Consider the following 23,305-nt stretch of genomic DNA (forward strand, 5'->3'; position numbering starts at 1 on the left):
GTACTATTTCATGATACTTGAAAACATTTCCATTTATTTTATTTGAAGGGATTTTTCCCCCTTACTCAACTTGAAAATTGCTTAAGCTTAAAAGGATGTTTGAGCTAAAATTTGTCTTTTAATAAAACCGGAGAAAGATTATTCTGCTGAGGGTAACCAGCCATTACGGTTCTATTATGATTTAAAACTTTTGCAAAATTACCACTTTAAAAAATTTCAACCTCCTGAAAACCCATATCAAAGTTCTTAACTTTGTAACTTTTAGCAATCAAAGCAGGATACATAAAATGTCAGTTTTAAGTTTGACTTTTGCTTCTGAAAATACTCTGACTGTAACACAAAGTTAATGCTAACAAAATATTCCACAGAAAATGCCTAAATTGATTTCACAGGTTTTTAGCTTAAATTCAAAAAGAAAAACGAGGCTGGTTGCAGTTGTGTAAATAGTGATCTATCTTGCTTTACACATGCATACCACTTTGCAAGTACTTTTTGCTTTCAAAATTGCCGGCCGTTAATTACACCGAGTTGGAAAAAAAAAAAGTTGCCCTTCAGTTGACTTAACCTGCCAACCATACTGCTTCGTTTCCATATCCATACGTGCAAATGTTAGGGTCTCTGGAGGTAACATGCAACAGGCAGAATATAATGATAGAAACTTTCCTTCATCCTTTCCTCTTCTCCCGGTGTTCAGAGTTGCAGTTCATTTGTATAGGCCCATCAAGATAAAGTTTTGTTATGAAACTTTAGTAGAAACTTAAATACCCATATGAAATGCTACTTGGATTGATTAAGAAGAAAATAAGTTTGAGCTTTTAAAATAGCTTATGAAAATCTTTCTAGGGAGTGGAATTTTAATTTTAGAAACAATCTACATATGGAACCCAGTCTCTCAGGATCCTGGGGTGAAGGAAGTGTTACTTTTTTTTCATTCTTTATATTTTAAAAGTTTGATAAACGTCTTTTTTCCTTCCCATTGCCCCAGAAATGTCAGTCGGAAATTCTGATTTGGTTTAGTATTTACATAAAATGGAGACTCCACCGTATTTTGAAATAATCCTCTTCACATTTTATCAAAACAAAAAGGTCTTAATAAATCACATTTAAAATGACTAGACTTTTATCATTTTAGATTTGTGCATGTTCTAATAGTTAAGTAATTAAACCCTTTTGAAAAACCATATGTGTCTTTAAGACATCAGTATGGTGCAAAGAGTACAGAACCCCACCCCAACATAAAGCTCTTGGGTTAAATAAGTCATTTCACTTGAGGATGTTTCTTCATATATATAAAATCAACACTACCAACAGGTCGCTCCAAAAAAGATTCTGATTCCTCCAAATATAAAACAAAAAAACACCCTTGAACTTAACTGGGACTACAGATTGACGGGTTCTTCATAAGGATAGAAACTATCACATATTCCACCCTCCCAGTAAATCAAACTTGGGAAGCACCCCCGCGAGGACCTTGAGCCAGCCGATCTCCCTGCAAATCTCAAGATCGCCCAGTTTTGATTATGAAAGTCTCCGAAAATGTTTACACAGTCGAGTGTTTCCTGTTTCCGCAGTTAATTTTTTTTAACGTGTTTTTTTTTTTTTCTTCTTTTGGTTCTTGAAACGGATTTCCTTTATTTGCACAGGTTTCTTTTTCTTAGTGTGTAATTTCTAGAGGTCTCACATGAAGAACTTCACTATCAACTCTGTCTTCATCAAGTCGACGACATCAAAAGTCATTTATCACTGGAAAGGCTACTCTAGGATCCTGTGAATTTTCTGAAGAAGTTCAAGTGGAAAACTCATCCCGATGTTTCATTCAGCCCTCCATATAGATAGTGAGCGCTTTTTTTGTTGTTGTCATTGGGGGCATCATAAAATCTAAACTCCACGGTGAAAGAGATTCGAGGTCGGCGCCGATTCGGAGATCTCCAATTCTCTGTCCTCCTAAATTAGCTACAACCCAAAGTAGGAGAAGAGACCTGGAAGGCTGCGGACCAGGGTACTCGGGAAACGCGTTGAAAATTGGGATGGAAGGAGTGAAAATGTTACAGAGATGGATTAAGAGGTTATTGCAGATAGAGAAGTCTGTACAGGAGTCTTAGGTCTAAATGCCCTCAACAAAGCAGAAGAGAAGAGCGCACTGCTCGGCGTGGAAGACAAAGCCGGGGCAAGGGTGTTAGGGTGGGCAGCGCCACGGCTTTCCACACAAAAGGTTTCTTAGGCTCTAGATCTGGGTGGAAAAGGCACAGGGCGCCCACCTGGAGGAAACGACCTCGCTTTTTCCCCGCAGCGCTGCCTTCCCGGTCAGGGGGCCTTTACCAGAAGGACACGTTAAGGAGTAAGCGGCCCTCCTGCCGTCCCTTAAGTTTTAACTAGCAGCTCTCTGAGGAGGAGAGAGAGAGACAGCTGCCACCTCCGCTCGCGTCGGCGCCGCCGGTTCGGCCTTGCAGGGCGCGCGAGCCCAGGCCGCGGGGCACCGGGAGGCCATTTTGCGCCTGCGCCACTCGCTCTGCGTACTCGGATCCCGCCAAATTTGAAAGCTCGATTGTCAGGCTCTACCAGGCTTGAGAGGCGGAGGAACGACGTCGTTCTCCAAAGTGGGACCCCGGGGAGAGTGGCGGCGACAACTGGGGTGCGCGTCACCTCCCAACGTGGCCCCATTCCTGCCGAAGCCTTCCACACTGGCGGCGACGGGCCCTGGTCCCCGAGCTCAGTGGGGCAGGAAGCCGACGGACACCTGGGGAGGCAGCGGCCGAGCTCACAGACGCGCGATCTAGTGGGAGCCAAGCCCGATGATCGCCTGTCATTGTCCTCCTCCCTTCCCTCCCGCTTCGAATCCAGTGCCCTTACTTCTTCGATCACGAGGTGTCCTTGGAGTTTGGGGTTTTGTTGGATGGATTTTAAACAAAATTATTAACAAATATAAATCTGCTATCCTGGAGGCCGAAGGCGACTTCGTGCGCGGTGACTGGAAAGGCGTACAGGACAGGGTCCTCCTGCTGGGCTTGTTTAATAAGAAGAACGTGCACTAATCCCCTGAGAAGGAACCTTGACGGGGTGACAGTGATGAGGCGGTGGCTGCGCGACAGGAATCTCAAGATCTGGGCAAACGATCACGCCTTGGGACTCAAAGGCGACACCCCAGTAGATTCGGGGCAGGGCGAACCTGGGAACCGGACGGACTCGCGTCCGGGCCGGGCAGAGGGGCGGGCGGGCCGAGGCTGGATCGTCGCCTCTGAAAGCAGCCAGGACGCCGCCGGCTTCCTGCAGAGCCCGCGCCTAACGGATCCCCAGGGCGTAAACGCGTCTCTGACTCGGGAGTCCCACGTGTGCTCTAAAACGGGGAGAGGAAGGAACGACTTGCGGAGGGGGCCGGAGAAACAGCGGCGAAGTGAAAGCGGCCTAAAATGGGCGACGCTGGGCGAGTCCTCTTTATCAGTGCAGCAGGCTGCAGGAGCCGCCATTTGGTGGCGGATTTCGGTATTTCAGTAGCACGTTGTGCTGAACGTCACAACTGGCTGGTCTACGTGGCATAGTCATTTTTTAACCACAGTTGTACAAAATGCAAATTTCCCCCATCCTTTCTCCTCTGGGGACACTAAACCTGCCTCCTGCACTCCGGTGGACGGCTCGGCTCGCCCCCTGGGCACTGCAGCCGCCGCGGCCCCTCGACCCGGGGTGGGCTGGGGCCATCTTTCCTCGGGGCTCCACCCGTGCCCCGTGCCCAAGGGCCAGTGGGAAGCGCCGGGGAGCCCAGCCAGCCCTAAAGGGACGTTTTCCGCCCCGGTTTTCCGAGACTGGGCGATGCTGAGCCCGCAGCTTTCCTCTCCTCAGTGCGGAGAATCTCATTTGCTTGGGCTCTTGACGGGCATTGCCTCTTGGCCCCGCCGTGTCCCTTCCCTGGTCTCCCGCCTCGCACCTCCCCGATGTGAGGAGAGGAAACGGCGGGCAGAGGCCTGGCGGGAAGCAGCCGACCCGACGAGAGGCGGCTCCGCGGGGAGTGTGGGGTTAGTTAGGATCCTGCACTGGGGCTTGCAGCTCCGCCCAGAGCCCCCCGGGGACCAGGAGAGCCAGTTATGTCTGTGGAGTGCCAGACGGTGTGGGGTCCCCATCTCGGGCAGCCGAATCTTCGAGGATTTCCATGAAAAACCCCCGAAGCGTGAGGTGCCTGCCGAGTAGAGAACAAAGGGCGGAGGGGCGAGGGCGAGGGCGAGGCGAGTCCGCGAGCGCGGCTCCCTCCGCTCAGCCGGGCTCGGAGGCGGGGGCGCGGACACGGCTGACTCGCGGCCTGGAGACCGGCCGCCGGGCGTTCTGCCGAGTCCGTGCCCCCGCCTCCCAGGAGGACTGAACGATCCCAGTCTTCCAGCCCTAGCTGCCATGTTGCATTCACGGAGGGCGCCAGTAATTTGACGCTCCCGAGACCACGACGCCCCCAACCCGAGAGCCCTTTGGCCCTTCGCGCCGCACAGCTGCGGTCAAAGCCCGAAGGGACTGCGGGGTACGGGCGGGAGCGAGAGCCGGATGGGCGGCCGAGCTGGCGCGGCCGCGGCGCCGCAGCCGCTTCCCTCTCCACCTTCGTTCCAGGGGCTGCGGGCTGCGCGCTCGGCAGAGGCTGGTTGCCAGTAGCAACCACACGACGGCGATTTGCAGCAGGGCCGCCGCCGCTGGTACAGCTGCCTCCTAGTACACCTCGGGGTCGCGCATTTCAAACCCTGGGAGTTGCCTTCGGGACCATCGCTGGCCCCCAACCCGGTCCTCATTCACCCTCCAGTACCCTCAGCTTCATTCGAAAGCCAGCGCCCCCGGCTCGGCCCTGCCCCCAAGGCAGACAATAGGGGCGGCTGGACGCTCACACTGTGGCGCGCGCCGCGCGGAGCAGGCACCTGAGCCCCCGAGAGAGGGGCGCTTTGCTTAGTCCCAGCCCCAGGTGCCCTCTTCCCCGACTTGAGCCGAAATTCTTTTTCAATGGCCAATAAGAAAGCTTTTCTTGATATCAGAAGGAAGGATGGTGCCAGAGAAAGAAGACGAGTCAAGACGCCCACTCCTTTTATAGTAACACCAACACAAAGAAGAGCCTATGGTTATGTCTGCTCTTGGAACAGTGGCTTTCCTCTGGGTTAGAGCCACAGGCACAAGCACACGCTACAATCTTTTCCTCTTCTTTGTCTACCATGAATATTTTGCACCAATCCAGAATGTAACCCTTTGCATTGGCTCAAACATTACATTCAGATTCTTGTGCTTGTTATTCATTAGGGGATGGAGCACGTTTGTTTCCCATTGCATTTGATGAACCACATCAGCCTCTGGCAGTGTGGAATGAGTGGTCTGATGCATAAAGAAAATGATTGACATGAACCCTTAGGGACCTTTCTGCCTCTTCTTTAGTTCTAGGACACTGATTTAACTTTCTTTTTCTTTCTTTCTTTCTTTCTTTTTTTTTTTTTTTTTAACAGTAGAAGTCTTGTTAGTGTTTTATCGAAGAAAAGTCTTCAAAGTATCCAGCTAAGTCTTTTATTTAGCTACTTAGGACAACTGGGGCAATAAGTGCATTGCCAAATTTCTTCATCTTAATAATCGTCCCGGCTTTAAATATTAAGTTAGATGAGAGTTCTTCATGGATTGAAATTTCATGTAAGTCACAGATATGCTGAAATTTCTAAGTTTAAAGCTCCTTGAGGACAAGCACCTGATTATTTTTCTTTGTATGCTCCGGAGTCCTTTGAACATAACTCAACAAATATTTGTCGGATTTCCAGAGGGTTCCACAAGTCTCAACAACCCTTATTAGAAAAAAAAACCCAAGTTACTAATAACTTGCACAAAGCTTGGGTATCTTTAATGAACTCAATGAAAAGCTAAACATCTTCCAACCAAGTAGCATTAATCAGCCTCATTCATGCATATGTTATCTAGTTATATTTCAAATGTGGTGGAATATTTAAAAACTTGACAGATGTTTCTAAAATTCTAAGGAGAATGACAAATTGTACATAAGAATTTGTAACTTTGCTAATTTCTCCCCAGAAGTGTCTGGAAAATTGGTTAAATAGCCATAAACAAGGTGATATTTTAAAGTGACTTTCATTCTTTCATATAGCACAGACATACCATTAACTGTCTTTGCAGTTCAACAGGAATGCGTAAAGAGCTACTATAAGATATGACAAATAATACTAAGACAATGTACTTTGAAATATCCTGCTTTATTTAAATAAGCTTTAAAACATACTGAGAACAGTTAATATATCTTAATCATAAATGATGGTAAACTCAAATTAATAATGCCTCCTATAATGAGTCTTAACTATGTTATAAAGGGGTTCTACCTTTAAGCTTCACAAAATGTCAAGTTCATTAAATAAGACAGTGTACTTCAAAGAACAAAGTTAGCATTACTTGGTTCCTAGAGGCAAAATAACGACCTGTAGCTTTCTCAACCACCCCCACCACCACCTTAAAAATAGGAAAGCAAGGCTTTAGTGAAAAGTTCCTTTCTAAGGTCTTTCAGGGAAGAAAAGCTCCAACAACTTGCTTTGGACCAAGTTAAAGAGATTATCTCCCTTTTTCATTACCACTGTGTCTTTCAATGAATTGAAGGATAAGATCAAAGTGCATTCATATTCATGTGAATTATCGCTATTGACTTGAATAATGATGGATTTCATTGTTTTATTTCAACTGAAACCAGGAACGCCGCTGCTTTTGAGGCTACACCCCTAAGGCTGTAGAATTTCTTCTATGAGGACTCAAAAGCCAAGCAATTAGGTCTGACAACCACGTCATTTCTATAATGTACTTCCGTACAGAGGACTATTTATTGGAATTGGTTACATTTCTATAGAATCTTACCTCTCAATTTTTGACTCCTTTCCAACCTTCTCAAAAAAACTCATAAGTTCAGCAAGTACACTTCCAAAATACTTATGAATAAATTGTACTGGGAAGATACGATGATGTTTAGAAAGCTTTTAGCTGTTCATGAATCAGAAGAATTAGTGTTATCAGTAATTACTTGAGAAGAGTGTTTTTGCTCTGAACATGACTCATTACAGTTTGTTTTCCAGTATAACTGAAGACTTCAAGTCACAGTGAGCTTGGGAAAATGTGCTACCAGTTCTCTTTAAATATGCCTCATGACAATTTTCTTAAAATATTTTCACTTGGGTTTTCTTCATACTGTCCTATCATTTTCTAAGGAGAGTGAGGTCACTAGATTCAATGGAATCTCCCCTACTTTTCACCAAATGATCATTCATTCAGCTCAAATAATTCACTTATTAAAATGACTATCACTTTAGAGAACACTTCTTAGGAAATTCATTACAATAAAGCAAGCTTACCATTGAATACTGTAGACAATCTTTAAAACAGACTTAGAAAAATGCATTTTTATGACTTTTAATACATACAATTCATATAGCCTCTCTAAACTTAAAGGGAGACTCTAGTGCAACACAAGTCTATTATGTTATCATGGTCTGCAATGGGTTCTGGGAATTTCCTTTCCCAGAAATATAATATCAGGTATTTGATAGCCTCTTAAACTTTTGCCGTACGTTTAATTATATATGAGCATCATATATAATTATATATGAGCATCGCATTATATATGAGCATGACAGTCTCAAAAATTTAATGTTTTACTATCCAGTTGGGCTACAAGAGCTTCCTATTTTCACTTTACTCATTACGTGTCCTTAGTATTGCAAGACAGTCTTTAAGCCAGGAGTTTATTAGTAAGTTGTTTCTCTTTGGAATATGGTCATAAACGTGCTGAAATTATCTGTATTTTTCCAACTTTATTTGTAAACTTCCAAGATATTTGCCCTTGACTTACAAATAAAATGATAAGCAATTGCGTTTTATTTCTCCAGGAAAAAAAAGAAAAAAAGAAAAAAAAAAAAAAGAAAGCACTTCTGGCATAAAAAGCATTTCTTTATAATTCATTTCCTTAAGACTAAATCTGTCTTATTAATGGAAAAATATTAGTATTTTCTTAATATAGGCAGTTAATCTTTTATGTTGTTCATAAGAGAACCTTTATTCTTCACTCTAAAAAATAAACATGGGTGACATTGGAGCGGGAGGTAAATTAAAGTAATTCAGCTTTAGCAACATTCAGATCCTTCCTTTGAAATATCAAAAAGCGAGGGTGCAAATATCTCCTCTGAAAGGATGAGGTATAGTGCCACCGTGTCCTCGAATTCAGTCGACGTTTTAGCGGAGCTCAGTCTCCGCTCTGACAATCTCTGTGGGGGAAACGGACGTGAAGAGTGGATAAACAGGAGACTCTATTTTTGTTTCAAAAGTCTCAGAAACCTTGAACACCTTCTCTGTACTTTTGCAGTAATTTGCAGGAGTCAGAGCAATTATTCTTCTGAGTAACCAATGCACAAGACATTTTGGCTTGGGACTTGGTATAGCGAAATGACGTCAAAAATTAAAAAAATAAATAAATAAAAATTTTTGAGGCTCGCACATGCGCAGTGAGGTGCCGCTGCTTTTTTTTTCCCGCCCCCCCTAAATAAGCTATTGGCTCCTCTCCCCGCCTCTGGGCTCCGGCCTGTGCCGCGGGGTCTCAGGGAGCCGGACGCTGTTAGGTGGTACAGGGTTTCCACACCCACTCCCGGCAAAAAGAGCCTAAAACGCTTCCGCACCCTTCCCTTGCCAAGGGACACTTTCTGTAAGTCCCCGGAGGAGGCCGTCAGGGTGAAGCAGGCCGCCCCGAGCGGCCGCGGACAGTGTTCTGGCTGCGCGAGCGCTGCGGGACCTCTGTCCCCGCGGTTCCGGTCTCCGCCCGCTCGGGCTCCCGCCGCACATTCGCTGCGCCTTTCCCGGGCCCGCGGGTTGGCCGCGCCGCCGGAGGCTCGGGCCAGGACCTCTGCCCGAGATCCGGTGCAGCGGTGCGGCTCGGGCGGGAGGCCTCGGTCCGGGAGCCAAAGCGAAAGGACAGAGGCCTTCTCTCTCTTACGACCGCTCCGCCGCGCCTCCCCTCCCGATCCCAGGCCGGCGGCCCGCGGCGCGGAGAGGGAGCCGCAGAGCTCAGCCTCCTCTGGCAGCCCCGCCGCGGCCGGGGAGGCCCCGCGGGAGGGACCCGGCCGAGCCCGCGCCCCGGGGCCGCGCGCCCCCTGCCTCCCTCCCGCCCGCCCGCCGGGCCCCCGCCCGCCCGCGCTCCCGGCCCTGCTCCCCGCGCCGCCTCTTCGGCCTGGGCGTCCCCAGGCGACTCCCGGCGCCCCCTCCCCTGTTAGGAACTTCGCGGAGGCTGCGAAGCTGCTTCTCGGAGTTGGAGACTCTGGACGAATGGGAAAAGCCTAGGAAGTCGGGGAGTACTACATTGTTTCCTTCCCCTCGGCCCGACACTACTGTCAACACTGCACGCAGCTGCCTGCCCGGGCCAGCGCCGTCGAGCCTGGGACCCCGCGCCCACTCCGCGCGGGGACCCGCCGGCTTGGTCTCGGGGCGGGCCGGCCAGCCGCCTCGCAGCCCGGGCAGGAGCCGCACCTTAGGGATGCGTGAGCCGCGTCCTGGGCAGGGCTGGGTGGGCTCTAGGGGTCGTTTCCTACGTGGCACCTTCCATCTGTCTCTCGGGTCGTGTACTGATACCCAGGTGGGAGCGTAATAGCACCTATCTGCTGTAAGACAAGTTCAACAATGCCCATATTTAAAGGGCTGGGAGGGCTGGGGGCGGGGGGGCGATGTTGGGAGGGAGTGACTGACAGACCTCTGTGGCAGGGAGCTTAGGGTTTTGCATCTGGTGATGCAGGCTTTGGGTACAGTTTTTAACTACTTAAGGCAACTCTCGTAAGTCCTTAAAAAGAGGATATCCACATCATTCATACACTAAGCAGCAATAATTTGGCTTTTATGCATGTCATTGCCTTAGAAAATGTTATGCTGTGTTTCAAACTTCGACATTAAAAGCATCGTTCTTTAGTAGCAATTACTTTGTGCTACGTGGTGCCCTTTCTGGAAGCGAAATTATTCGTGTATGGAATCTCCCTAATTACAGTTTTCTTTGGGAGTGGAAAAGTTGAATTTAATCTCTGCCTCCAGTGAGTTACTGGAAAGGAAGCCATGTACAGGTAGACCATTAGGACTTTGGGGCCAGCTAAATCACTGTCATCTTAACATTTCATTGGCCTTGATACTGAAAAGAAACATGAAAACTTTAAACTTTAAAATGTAAAGAGTTGACTTTAAAAGGTTTGAAAAGCAAAGGATAGGAAATAAAGCATGAACACAAATGTTAATCTTTCCCTCTCGGATGGAAGTGTCCAAGTCTCTATTGCTCTGCTGACAAACTTGATGGCATAACTGGATGGTCTACTTGGACCTAATCCAGGTATTAAAAATCCAGGCATTATTTCCCAAAAGAGAGGCAATACAACATTTTAGATAGTCATATGTTTGCTTTCATCATTATAGGTAATATTTTAGGTTCACTAACTTGGCTATGGAGAATGTTATTTTATTTATTTTAAATTCAAGTATGTAAGAATGGAGTTATTTCAGTAATTTTAGATTTTGTGTTGGCAAAAGTATTCTCATAACTTGAATAATTACATACGATTGCCAATTGAATGCCTTTTTTATATGCTAGCACAATGTTTTGATTCTTTAGGGAGGGGGAGAAAATAGATAGTCTTTCATATCTAGCTAAAACTCAGCTAATTTTTATTAAAAGCAAGAAGTCTTTTATTATTTAAATATTTTAGATATTCTCACCTCTTCACCTACTTTACCCACTAAGTCCCTCATCTTTGCTCCCAAAGCACTTATAGTGCTTAGAGCAATTACAGCCCTTAAAAGAGGGTCAGACTGCAGTACATGCTTGTTGAGTGAATTAATGTCTATCTCTTACTACATTTCATGTCCTGGAAGATAGGTACATTCTCTTATTAGCAAAGCGTTTGATACACATTAATATTAAACATGTGTTTGGCTTGGTGGAGGAATATATATACACATGGTTGATTCCCCTCAACAACTGTTTTTCAAATGTGGATGTTAATATCTAATTAACATATATAAAGCTTTGATTTTTAAAATTCAACTAGGAGCTGGAGAAAAAAATACATGTAAAAATTAGCAAAGCCTCCTTTAGGTATTTGTAGTATATATTCCCATGATAATGGAATTTGCTGAATTCTCAAAGGAGATTTGTAAAGAGAAACAGAACAGGATTTTTAAAATTAGCTTTATACTGTTGTCTTTTTCAGTCTCATTTTTTATAAAAAATAAAGAAGTAATTAAGTGAAAAAATAATTGTGAAGTTACATATGATGAGCATTTTACAAAAGGAGCCAAAAGTTTTCAAACAAACCTTTCATGGAAACACTTTTCCAAGTTGTTCAGATAATGTTTTCATTCTCAATCAAATGTATAGTTTTATGTGTCAAGTATGTTGTACATCTCTAAAGTCAGCTGGTACTTTAAGAACAGTAATCTTAGTTTAATAACACTCTTTATGTTTTAATTAAGTATCCCTTTGAATAGTTTTCATTTTCACTGCTTAACTGCTAGCTTAGAGATATGTGTGTAATCATGGGGCATTCATTTAACTTTGTAAAACAAAATGGTATTTTGTTTTAAAGTTAGTAAGTTGAAAATGGGTCAGAAAATATAGATTGGTTTTCTTGTCAGTAAAAATAATCTGTTTGCCATATTTTATATTTGAATTACTAACAATTTTATTACATATTATAATCATTCTATGTTAAATTTCTCCATTTAACTTTAAAGACTTTACCCAAAAAAGAATAGAAAATAGAACAGAATAAAGAACAAAGTTCTACCTTCTTTAATATGTCCAATTTCAGATAGGCATCCTATTTTGTGTCTTTATCAGGAAAAACACAATTTAATTCATATACATTGTTAATGACAAATACTCATTCTGTAGTTTAAATAATTTACATACCATTTGAACTCAAGTTTTCAAAGTTTGTAGTGTCCCCTAAGTAGACTGTGTTATGTTTATAGGTTTAGACCTTTTTTTTTTTTACTATTGAGCTCTTAATACCTTTAAAGTAGAAAATACATAGCAAAACAATTACTAAAAATGGCAGCTGTACTAGCTGAGGAGTTTGAATTGGTTATTTAAGGACTGAAACCAAATATGGAACCTTTTAGCTTTACGGGGATTTTTTTTTTTTCCATAATGCAACAAAGAACTGAAAATAAGATTTCTACAGTCTTTCTGCACTCTTAATGATTTACTTAATCTCCCCCTTCCCCATCTCTAAATGGGGACACACAACAACTTTAATTTTAAAGGACCTGTTCTCTTAGGGAATGTAGAGATCATTGTGGAAATTATGGTTTAAAGTTAAGGGAGCATGGTTATCACTGGCTTCTGAACTGCAGAAACAAAAGATTTGTACTGCTCTGGGAGTATCAGACCCGACTAAACACACTTATTTCTCTCCCTCATTGCTGGTCCATTCCCCAACTATTTGGGACTCCACAAAATTCCAGGACTTCATCAGAGAGGTCAGGTCAGGATGAGATCTCAAAGATTGTTATAGAGGACTCACTCCAAATATAGGAACCAGCTAAGTTTGCAAGCTCCCTTCTATTGAAGAAGAAATACCAAGAGGTTTCCTGTCTTGTCACTACTCAGCAGCAGCTGTGGCTTTCTACCCACTTGACACCTGGTGAAGTTGTAGTTTCTGATGGACAAACATTTAAAGTTGACACCTGTCATTGAAACATTTGGTATATAGTTTTCAAAGAAAAACTAGAAACCAATGATAGACTAAGTACCTAAATTTTATTAAAAGAAACTGGGTAAAGAGTTCAAGTTATATAAGCTAGGGAAGTCTCGCTTTCCAGGTAAAGGTGGTCTCTCCCTTTCTTTTGGAAATGTCATTCAACAACAAAATGAAGCCTGAACTTAAAAGACAAAGTGTTCAAAAAATCACATATGAGTGAGGAAATAGCAAAATTAGTAGTAATTAAGAGAAAATCACGGAAGGCAGGACATTAATATTGATTGCTTCCTCATCTTCTTTTCTCATTGAATACATAGGAGTGCTCACTCAATGCTTTCCATACGTGTCATTAAGTGTGTGAACATGGTTGTCGTGAATGTCCAGGGAGTTCTGAAACCAGAAATGCCAAGTAGATGAAAGGTGGATTAAAAAGGGAAACACTGACTTTAGGGGTGCATTGACAATAATGTATTTATCAGATGACACAAGGCGCGTGAGGTTTCTCTTGACTGGTGAAGCTAAGACAGCTCCACTGCTGCAGTTTACTGGTTTCGCCGCACTTGAACCAGGCGCCCTCGGCGCGAGGAGCTCCCGACGCCGGTCTGGGGTCGCAATGTCTCCTGGCGGGCGCCTGTACCTAGCGCCTGCCCGACGCGGTGGTGACACCCGACGGCGCACGGTCCCTGCAGCGGTTTGGCGAGTCCGGCGCACTGGTAGTCCCCGCAGGCGGGGTTCCCTCGGGCTTGGCCGTCTTCGCGCCGCAGCCCCGCGCGGGGCGCCCGGACACCGTGGCCGTGACGTCACGCCCGGGACCGGCCGTCGCCGCGAGACGGCCACGTTCCGGTTCCGGTCGGTTGCCCGGGAGACGCGGGTACACAGAGGAACGGATCCCGTCCGAGGCAGCGCCGTCGCCGCGGTCGCCCCCTCGGCGGTCTCGCAGGCTGGGCGCGGGCGGGACGCGTCGCCGCCGGGCTTGTCGAGGGCCGAGAGCGGCTGCGGGCGCCATGAGTCACAGGCAGGTGCTGCAAGGTAGGGCCTGGGGCGGCCGGGGCGCCCCGACGGGCGGGCGGGCGAGGGGGACGACGGCGGCGACCGGGCCAGCTCCACCGGCTCTCTCCCCCGCAGTGTTCGAGCAGTACCAGAAAGCCCGGACCCAGTTCGTGCAGATGGTTGCGGAGCTGGCGACCAGACCCCAAAACATCGAGACGCTGCAGAACGCGGGTGAGCCCTCACCCCGACCCCGCGTCACCCCGTGCTCCTGGCCTCGCTGAGCCCCGCACTCCGGGCCCTAGTCCCCCTGCGCCCTCGGCCCTCTCGCCCCTCGCCCGGTATCCCCAGCCTCTCATCGTCCCCCACTCCTGGCCTCGCCCGGCCCCGGGTCCCCAGTCCCCCACGTCGCCCCAGCTGCTGGCCGCCCCGCTCTCCTGCGGCTGAGCTTCTGGGGTGTGGCGGGGTGGAGACGGGAGAACGACGTCTCTAAGTTGCTCCAGCCCACCTGGAAGGCTGTAGAAGCTCTCGGTCTCAGTAGCGGGTGTTTGGGGGTGAGGCCGAGAGGGTAAAACTTCGAGATTGGTGTGAGAGGGGCCCGATGTCCCTATTTCCGTCTTCATTGTAATCAAAGCAAGTATCAGGTTGAAAGTCAAGGTCATACGAATTGCCTGGAAGTCATTTTACGTGAATGGGAATCTACCCCAATCAGACCTGTTTTATCCGGGTGCCGCTGCATGTCCCCCTGCCTTTGATCACCTTCGACTTCTTCACAGCAAAGGAATTCCAGACGGGTGTACACATCACTTCTTGTCTTGCATTTGTGAAGGGAATGATATGCTTGAATCTTTCCCAAGAGATTCGGAGTTGGTAAAGACCTGGCTTCGCGAAATCCTTATGTGCTCTTAGTCTACCCCTCAGTCCGAACTCGTGCAGACTCTAGAGAGCGAGCTGGGGTGGGGTGGGGTGGGGATTTGCTTCTTCTCTGTTCACATAACAGATACAGAAGATGAAGGTGGTTCTCTCTTTCTTTTCCTCTCCCTCGTATATTTTTGATTGAGAATGATTCCACCACCATCTGAACTGCATTTTATCACTACTGTGTTCTGAGAATCTTCAGTTTATAGGATGTGATCTTTAAAACTGATTTAAATCAACACATGATTAAAAGAAAATTAAGAACATATTGACAGAGCAAGAATATTTAGACATATTGTTTACTCTGGGTTTCTTTGATGGGAATCACTATTGCACCTATGTGGTTATTTCTTTTGTCCCTGGGATTTTGGCGTTTGTTCTTTGTGTGTTTTTTATTGGGGGGAGGAGATATATCAAGAACGGAGAAAGTGTATTTTATAATTTCTAAAAACAACCTTCAGTCTGAGATAATCATAGATTCACATACAGTTGTAAGGAATAATACAGAGAGATTCTGTGTACCCTTTACAATGGTAATATCTTGCAAAACTGTAGAACAATATCACAACCAGAATGTTGACGCTGATAAAAATCCATGGATCTTATTTAGGTTCCCCAGTTTTAATTGTACTTACTGTGTTTGTGTGTTTGTTTTGTTCTATACAATTTTATACCAGGTGTATCCACCACCACCACCACAGCCCAGATGCAGAACACTTTCATCATCACAAGGATCCCTTGTGTTGCCCCTTTATGATCATACCCACCTTTTGCTGTCCCTAAACCTGGGCAACCACTAATCTGTTGCTCATTTCTAAAATGTTGTCATGTCAAAATGGATAATATTTTGTTCTGTAGTTGTTTCACATGGATTAATTTTCTTCTGTGTGTGTGTGTGTGTGTGTGTGCGTGTGTGCGTGTGTGCGCGCGCGCGCGCACGCGCGTGCACTCATACTCCTCAAAGTACCCAGAACAATACTGGGCACACAGTGTTTCATATATGCAGACTAATTTAAGTTTATTACAGCATATTGCATTTTTACATACAGTTACTTTTTAAGTTTGTTTTTTCTTTCAATCCTACTCAATGGCCTTTGTGAATTGACATTTACTATTTACAAAGATTTACTTTCTCTACAATATATATACAGCCAAACTAAAATAATTGATGTTATTTTTAAAATGTAATACTGAAATATTGAAGTACACATAACACTTAAGATATGGATTTTGTAGTATAGTAGTAGCAGATTACTTCTTTCCATAAGAGTACAATGTATACTATGGAATTTACTCCAAACTGGCAGGCTATGTGACCACCAAAGTGTAAGTGTCTTACACATGACATTCTATACTTATGGTCTTGTGTTATGAAGGAATGGAATACAAAAGGAATATAACTTGAATGTTTCAAAATTCTCTGTTCTTGACCAATATCTTGATGGCATGCTAAGCTTTTCTTTTCCTGAGGAAATTATTTTTAACATATTTCGTGCTATCTAGATTCAATTTAAACATTCCTTTAGTAATTTAAAATAGAGACAGGTCATGAATATTCCAATATATTTATTTTTTAATTAAAAAAAACCTGAAAGCTTTATTATGAAAACTTTTCTTTCTTAAGAGTCAATTAACTTGACCATTCAAATGGTTTATTCTTTTTTAAAAAAATTACCATGGACTTAAGAATGCTTTCAAGTGAGCCACAATATGTATGTATCAATTATGTATTATGATCAAGTGCTTTTTCAGTCAAGTGCCTTAATTTTGGCAGCATAAGGTACCAATGCATTTTACTCCTGATTTTGACATACTGTCCACATATCTAGGAAGATTTTGTTTTTTCTCATTTTTCCCCCTAATATACTGTTTTAGTAAATATGTATCATGGATCCAAGATAATGTGAAAACATTTTCTATATAGGCATCATGATCAAACCAGTAATTCCCTTGTTAAGAATTTTTGAACTAATTCTATATGAAATGAATATTAAAGATGAAAATTATCAACAGTTTTATTTCATTTAAAATCTCTGATCTTTTCCATTGTGTTTTGATGTGCTAATGAGAAAATTTGCCTTATTAAGTATGTCCAATGTAACTATCAAATCAAAATGTTACAAGAGCTCTTTAGAGTATTTGGAAAAGAATGATTTCAAAATAAAATTGTTACTAGAAGAACTATGTACAAAATGTCTATAACCTTGAGAATTTTTTTTCTCATCGAGGTTTTATTCATTCTAAATCAAAAGAACACATATGAATACATTAAAAAGCTTAACATTTTTATAAAATCTCTTTATGTACACTCAAATCCTGTATGTTTGAACCATTACATCATGCAGCTATTTATAAATGAATTTTGATACTTCCCCTCTCTGAATAATCAGTAACACATGACTAATAGAAGAGATAAAACATTGTTACTTCTACCAATTGTAAAACTTCAGCAATTGGAAGTGTTGGGTTAGTTATAAAATATAAGAAACATGTTTGTGGCATATTGGAATACCAGAACATTCTCAGGTCAGTTCAGGAGGTATTCTGAAATAAGCCAATAAAAGCTCCAAGAAAATTATTTTTAAATTGCTTAGCTACATAAAATATGTTACATTGGAAAGAGCTATTTATATAAGCAGAGATAAAGTTTTAAAATACTATCTTATAATATTTTATGTGTAACCTATAGTGAAAGAATAAAGAATGGCAAATCAGTAATTATGCATATTTTTAGAAAGTAGGAATAAAGAAATTTGCATAATACTTTAAATATTCATCTATACTAAGCTAATTCATAGATGGAGACAATTTAATGGGTTCAGAATTCAAGAAAATAAGTAATATATGCTGTTGACATAAAATGATTTTAAATTACATGTGTCTGGAGCAGGGTGAAAATCTTCAGATTAACTACTAGTACCTCAATATGCTCTGAGAAGGAAAAGCCCCTAGTAAGCATTTATAACATCTTAAAACATCTTGGTATGTACATGTACCATGATTGTCTTACAAAACCTGCTGTTCTAAAGGATATTGAATCTAAAGAGAAAAATAGCAGAGCAACTTCAAAAAAATTAACCAATCATGCTATTTAAATCTGATGTATTTTACCAATATAAAAGGAGTCTTACAATTGTGAATGTAAAAGATAACTCAAAGCACTGACTTTTTTTTTTTTTTAATAGAGGGATAGAGAGGTTTATTACATATGCTTAAATGGAAAATATGCCAGGGAGCTATAAAAAGTCTGAATTTGTGTGCACCTAAGAATATATCTAACACCAAAAGATTATTCAGAAATTTATGCTGTGTTCCAAACCACCGTTCCTAGATGGACATTTATCTGTTTTGCTGTCTGAGCATTGGTACATAGTAGAAAATAACAGACCAAGGGCTAGGGTCTAGTGGGGGTTTTTTTTTTTTGTTTGTTTGCTTGTTTGTTTTAGGGAAAACTGGACAATTAACAAAATAATCCAAGCTATAGATGAGTCTATAAGAAGGTAGGGCTTAAAAATGGCAAGTTTTGTAGGTTAAATTTTAATGTTACAGATTACATTTTTAATTTTTTCAAAAGTTTTTGAAAAGTTATTTAAGTATTCCATAATTCTATTTTGCATTTAAATATTGCTGCAAAGCCTTTACACTTCTGCCTGCAACATTTTCCTACACTTCTCTGCCTAATTTCTACTCATTCTTTATGACTCTGTTATGTTGATTCCTCAGGGAAGCCATCCCTGACCCTCAGAGTAAGTTAAGTTTCTTGATTTATGCTCCTAGTATTTCTCTTTCATAGTACTTATCAGAATTGTAATAATTTAGTTTCTCTTTTCCTTACTAACTGTAAATTCCATGCCTGGCATAATGCTTAGCAGAGAGTAGATGTTCAAAATGTTTAAATAGAATGAAGGAAGGAGTAACGGGTTTTCTAAGTGTTTTTACATCTCTTAAAAATTAGATTCTTATAACAGCTCAGGTAAGTAGAGTAGTGTGGATAATTAAGGCCAAAGAAGGTTAGATAATTGTTCTCATCACAAAGCAAGTTAGTGGTCAAACTGAGACTAGAACGCATTATGTATGTATGTATGTATGTATGTATGTATGTATGTGTGTATGTATGTATGTATGTATGTATTTAGAGATGACCGGTAAGAGGATCTTAACCCTCGACTTGGTGTTGTCAGCACCACGCTCTCCCAAGTGAGCTAACTGGCCATCCCTATATAGGGATCCGAACCCTTGGCCTTGGTGTTATCAGCACCACACTCTCCCAAGTGAGCCACGGGCCAGCCCTAGAACCCGTTTTTTAATTGCTGCCTGGTCTTGTGCTCTCTCTGCTTTACCTTATATGTATTAATAAACTGTATATCGATGATTCTAGGAGCACCTAATAAACCTTAATGTTATCTGGTGAAACAAGTCCTCTGTTTAGGTCTTTGGGTATCAGTGGATGTCCAATAATTGTGAAACTCGGTGGCTTTTGAGGTCTCCTTGAGGTCCATCGTGGGAGTTTGAGTGGAGGCCAGATATGGAGGACTAACTTTAATTGATAAATACCTGGAGGTTTGAGGAAGTAGTAGTAGTAATTAGGGTTTAAGCTGGCCTTAGAGCCTCAGAAGACCTATAGGCTTCCTCTGACTCCTAAGAAAAGTCTTATCAAATCAAGAGATCTTCAAAAACACTGCCAGAAAAGTCTATAATCCACTGGAAGTTGAGAACCAAGATAGTGCTTCACAGAGTTGTTGGACAGAGAACCTGCCTAACTTAAGGACAGTCTAGAGGATTCTTATTCAAAGCCCAGGGTGGCCTGCTGCCCTGTGATTTACTGACCACTCTCCTGGGCCTCTGAGAACACATAAGGTAGATAGAGTACAATAGAGGGCAGGCACTTGATATTTGTTGATTCATTGATGTGTGTGTACTTAAAACTTCCTTTTGTTTTTTTATCTAATCATACTTTGTGTGAAGTACTTTTCATTGTTCATTGGGGGCAGAACATTGGGATTTTTATTGAGTAGTTGTATTGGCCCTAGGAGAAATCCAAAGCTAAATCTTGAGAAAAATTTTAGCTTTGCCTTGTAGTGAGATGGCCCACATAAATACATGTCAGACTCCCCTAATTTTTAGGGAAATACTGGTTTTGCCATATATCCCATGCTCTCTATCATAAAGATGGCTCAATTTAAATTTATTGCTTATTTAGGTTCTGTTAAAAATCTAGCTGAAAACAAGTGATATTTGTGCATGTGTGTGTGTGCATGTGTATGTCTGCAAAGGAAATGATCTCTATTCACTTTTCTAAATATTGTTATGTAAGTTCTGTACCTGTGTCAAGTTAGAATCACTATTAAAGTATGCACATAGACTAGATTATATTAGTTTTACATAGAAATATCTTTGTAGACATTCTTAGCTTAATAATATTCCCCTTTTTTAAAAATTGAGGGCTTATTTTGAAAAATAGGCACTTAGATTTTCTCTAGCTTCTTTAAATCTATCAATTAAGACATTGTCCATCTTGTTGTTAAGTGTTTTTTATATGTAAAGATAACCTTGTTTATTCCACAGATATTAACTATTATATGTCAAGCTAGGTTGGTAGATCTGAAATTTCAGGAAAAAATTGTTTCTGCTTCCTTCTATTTCACAAAGTGTTTCTCTTTTTACTTTTGCTGCCAGAAAACTCAGTGCTATATTTAGAGCTCAGTTGCACCTGCTATCCTTAACCTGTGTTTCTGAAGAAATTATCAGTCCCTCTTTCCCACTACATTGCTCTTAATTATTATCTTTGTATTTATATCCTTTATAGTAAACTATCTCAAAAATTTTACAGTAGTTGAAGTATGAATAAAATAAACAATTATCTGAAGATAGATTTTTTAAACTGTTTCCTTCCAAATATTTCCTTTTCAAATATTGCCCATGAAATTTCTTGGAGAAGATACTCTTTTTGGTACTGTCCGTCTATTCTCTATACTGCTTCATTCCTAGACATTCCAATCTTTTGCAGACATATGTATGTAGTAGGAATATACTGTAAAAGAGAAAACACATTAGTGAACGACAGGACTGATTCAAAATTGGAAGCTCTCTAGAAGACTTCCAAATTAAAAGAGAATTATGTCTATATAGGGTGATTTTAGGTTAGGGAACAGTTTAAATGACCCATCTGAGTTCCTTAAAGCTTTATGAATTTATGCTAATAGTCAGTGCCATTCATCTACCTGACTTATACCTAAAAAGAAAATAACTGAATATAATTGTATCCATTTAGTTTTTATTCTAATTAAAATTTACCTGAAAAGAGAGACATAATTTTTCACAGTTAGTTTGTTCATCATTCAATGAATGTTTATTGAGGTCCAAGTGCCCGATGAATGCTTAGATGCTGATCGTGCAAAAATAGAAGGCATAGTCTCTGCCCTTTAGCAGCTTATTTGCTAATGGAAAGATATATAAATAAATGACTGTTTATCTGAAGATGTGAAGATTCCCTAACTCAACATTTGGGAATGAGGGGTACTGTTCAAGGAAGACATCTAGGAGGAGGTGTTATCATTAGTGCTGAATGTCCTAGGAGTTAGCCAGATGAAACTGCATTCGGATAGAGGGAATGTTATGTGTGAAGACACAAAGGCAAGAGAAGAGGTGGCACTGGGTGGGAAAGGCCAATGTTTAGGAATGGTTGTGGCTTGAGGTGATAGGGTAAGGGAGAGGACAGTCAGTTGTGGCTAGAGCGGAAAACAAGCCTAATTAGGAAGGACCTCCTTAAGTTGATGGAAAGCCATTGAAAGGTTTTAATTTAGAGGAATGATGTGATCTATTCTGTGTTTTAGAAAGATGATTTTAGCAGTAGTGTAGAGAATAGATTGGAGGGGATTAAGACAAGTTCAGGAAGGCCAGGTGTCTATTTCTGCTATAGTAGTCATGTTGGATAAGATATTAAAGAAGTAAAGTCTTCAGGATTTAGTGACTTAGGAGAAGGGGACAGGGTCAGGTGAGGAGAGAGATGAATTCAAGATGACTCTCAGGCTTCTGGTCTTGAGCACATTAGCACTATTAACAGAGAAAAGGGATACAAAAAGCAGAGAGAAATGGTGATTTCACTCTTATACAGTGTTGAGGTTGAAGAGTCTGGGATATCCACGTGTCAATGACTATAGTAAGCAGTTTGGGTACAGAGGCCTGGAGTTTGAGAGAGAGATCTTAGCTGGAAAGAAAGGTTTGGATATATAGAACTTACATGTTCATTTAAAAACTATATTAAAAGCCCATTTTCTATTTCTGCATATAGTTATAAACATGTGAGTTCATATCATTTTATCTAGAGTATAATGTAAATTGAACTTATCATAAGTTTTATGCTTTGCATTCTCACTCACTCACTTTAAAATCTCACAAATAGACCAGTGGTGGATATGATCTAGTCAAGAGTCAAGACAGGTGCACTGAGAAAATGTATGGAATTTGGGTTTAATACAATAATCATGGAAGACAACTGTGATAATGCTAATGGCAGAATAATGTGAATTCAACAGATTATACCCTTCGGTATGCATTCTGGATCTGACACATAGGCCAGTTTTCATTGGTAAATGATTATGTGATTGACAGCAGGGAGGAGAAGAGGAAAGCCTAGCTCTAGAACCATAAATAGTATCTACCTCATAGGATTGTAATGAGGATTAAATGGGTTACTATTTGTAAATTTCTTAGGGGAGAGACTGGCACATGGGAAATACTGTATAAGTATTTGTTAAATAAGTAAGTAACTTAGTAATGTGCTTCCTTGCCTTCCGAGAAGTGTTGCCAGCTGCTGTCACTGGTCTCTGTCCCATCTTCCTCTTACTCCTCCCCGTTCAACAGTGACATAGGTGTGGTAGCCCTTCACTCACAAACAACTGAATTAACACTGAATCATAGAACAAAACTCAGAAGATATGATAGCTAATGAGAATAAATTTGAAAGGAGAAAACAGACTATTCTTGTTCATAATCATTTCTTGAATTATTTACCATTACAATTGAATTCTATGTAGAAAGACCGTCCTTTTGGGGATTTGTTCTGACCCTTTAAATAAATTACATGACTCTGCATATGTTATAAGGGATATAACATTTTAAATCATGGTTGAATTTAGAATTATGGCAGTGAAAAAGTATTTCACAAAAAAACAAGGCAAATAGATAAGTGATACCAAAATTTAGGAATAGTGGTCAGGGGTATATAATTATAGAGGCTGGAAGAAACCAAATCAAGGCCTGAAAATTTTTATTCTAAAAAAGGCGAGGGGGAAACAAATATTTTCAAGTAAAAAATGACCAGTGAAGGAAATGAGAACGTGTTATACAATTCATCGGTATTGTGAAACTTGCTTTTGTAAAAAAATAGTCACATAAATGTAATAATTATTATATAAATAAATATTTAAAAATCTATTAGAGTAAGGCTTGTAAGTGTCATTAGAGTTACACTGTAGTAGGAGAATATGTAATGCTTAGAGTAGTAAAATCAAAGTGCATGGTAGTTTCTAGGGCCAAGACTGCAAGTGTTTTAAATAAGGGCTAGCTGTATATTCAGAACCGTGCTAGGTAATTTGAAGACTAGAAAAGAAGTTTAAAACATGAGCTCTGCTCTAGAGATGTTTGTTATTTTACTTAGGAGATAAGACATTTATTTACCTAAA

General features: G+C 41.7%; 1 protein-coding gene across 2 annotated transcripts in view; it reads left to right on the forward strand.

The window, feature by feature from the left end:
• Nucleotides 1-13,720: 13,720 nt before the first annotated feature.
• SPAG6 (sperm associated antigen 6) overlaps nucleotides 13,721-23,305 on the forward strand; it is a 67,713-nt gene continuing 58,128 nt past the window's right edge. Inside the window, exons 1-2 of one of the 2 annotated variants that reach the window (XM_063100727.1) lie at nucleotides 13,721-13,745; nucleotides 13,842-13,937. In XM_063100727.1, coding sequence (XP_062956797.1) covers nucleotides 13,721-13,745; nucleotides 13,842-13,937 — 121 coding nt within the window. Of the gene's footprint in view, nucleotides 13,746-13,841; nucleotides 13,938-23,305 lie in introns of those variants that run through there. The other variant, XM_063100729.1, reaches the window with a different exon arrangement.

The sequence above is a fragment of the Cynocephalus volans genome, chromosome 6 (assembly GCF_027409185.1).
Source record: "Cynocephalus volans isolate mCynVol1 chromosome 6, mCynVol1.pri, whole genome shotgun sequence".
In the NCBI taxonomy this organism is placed as follows: Eukaryota; Metazoa; Chordata; class Mammalia; order Dermoptera; family Cynocephalidae; genus Cynocephalus; species Cynocephalus volans.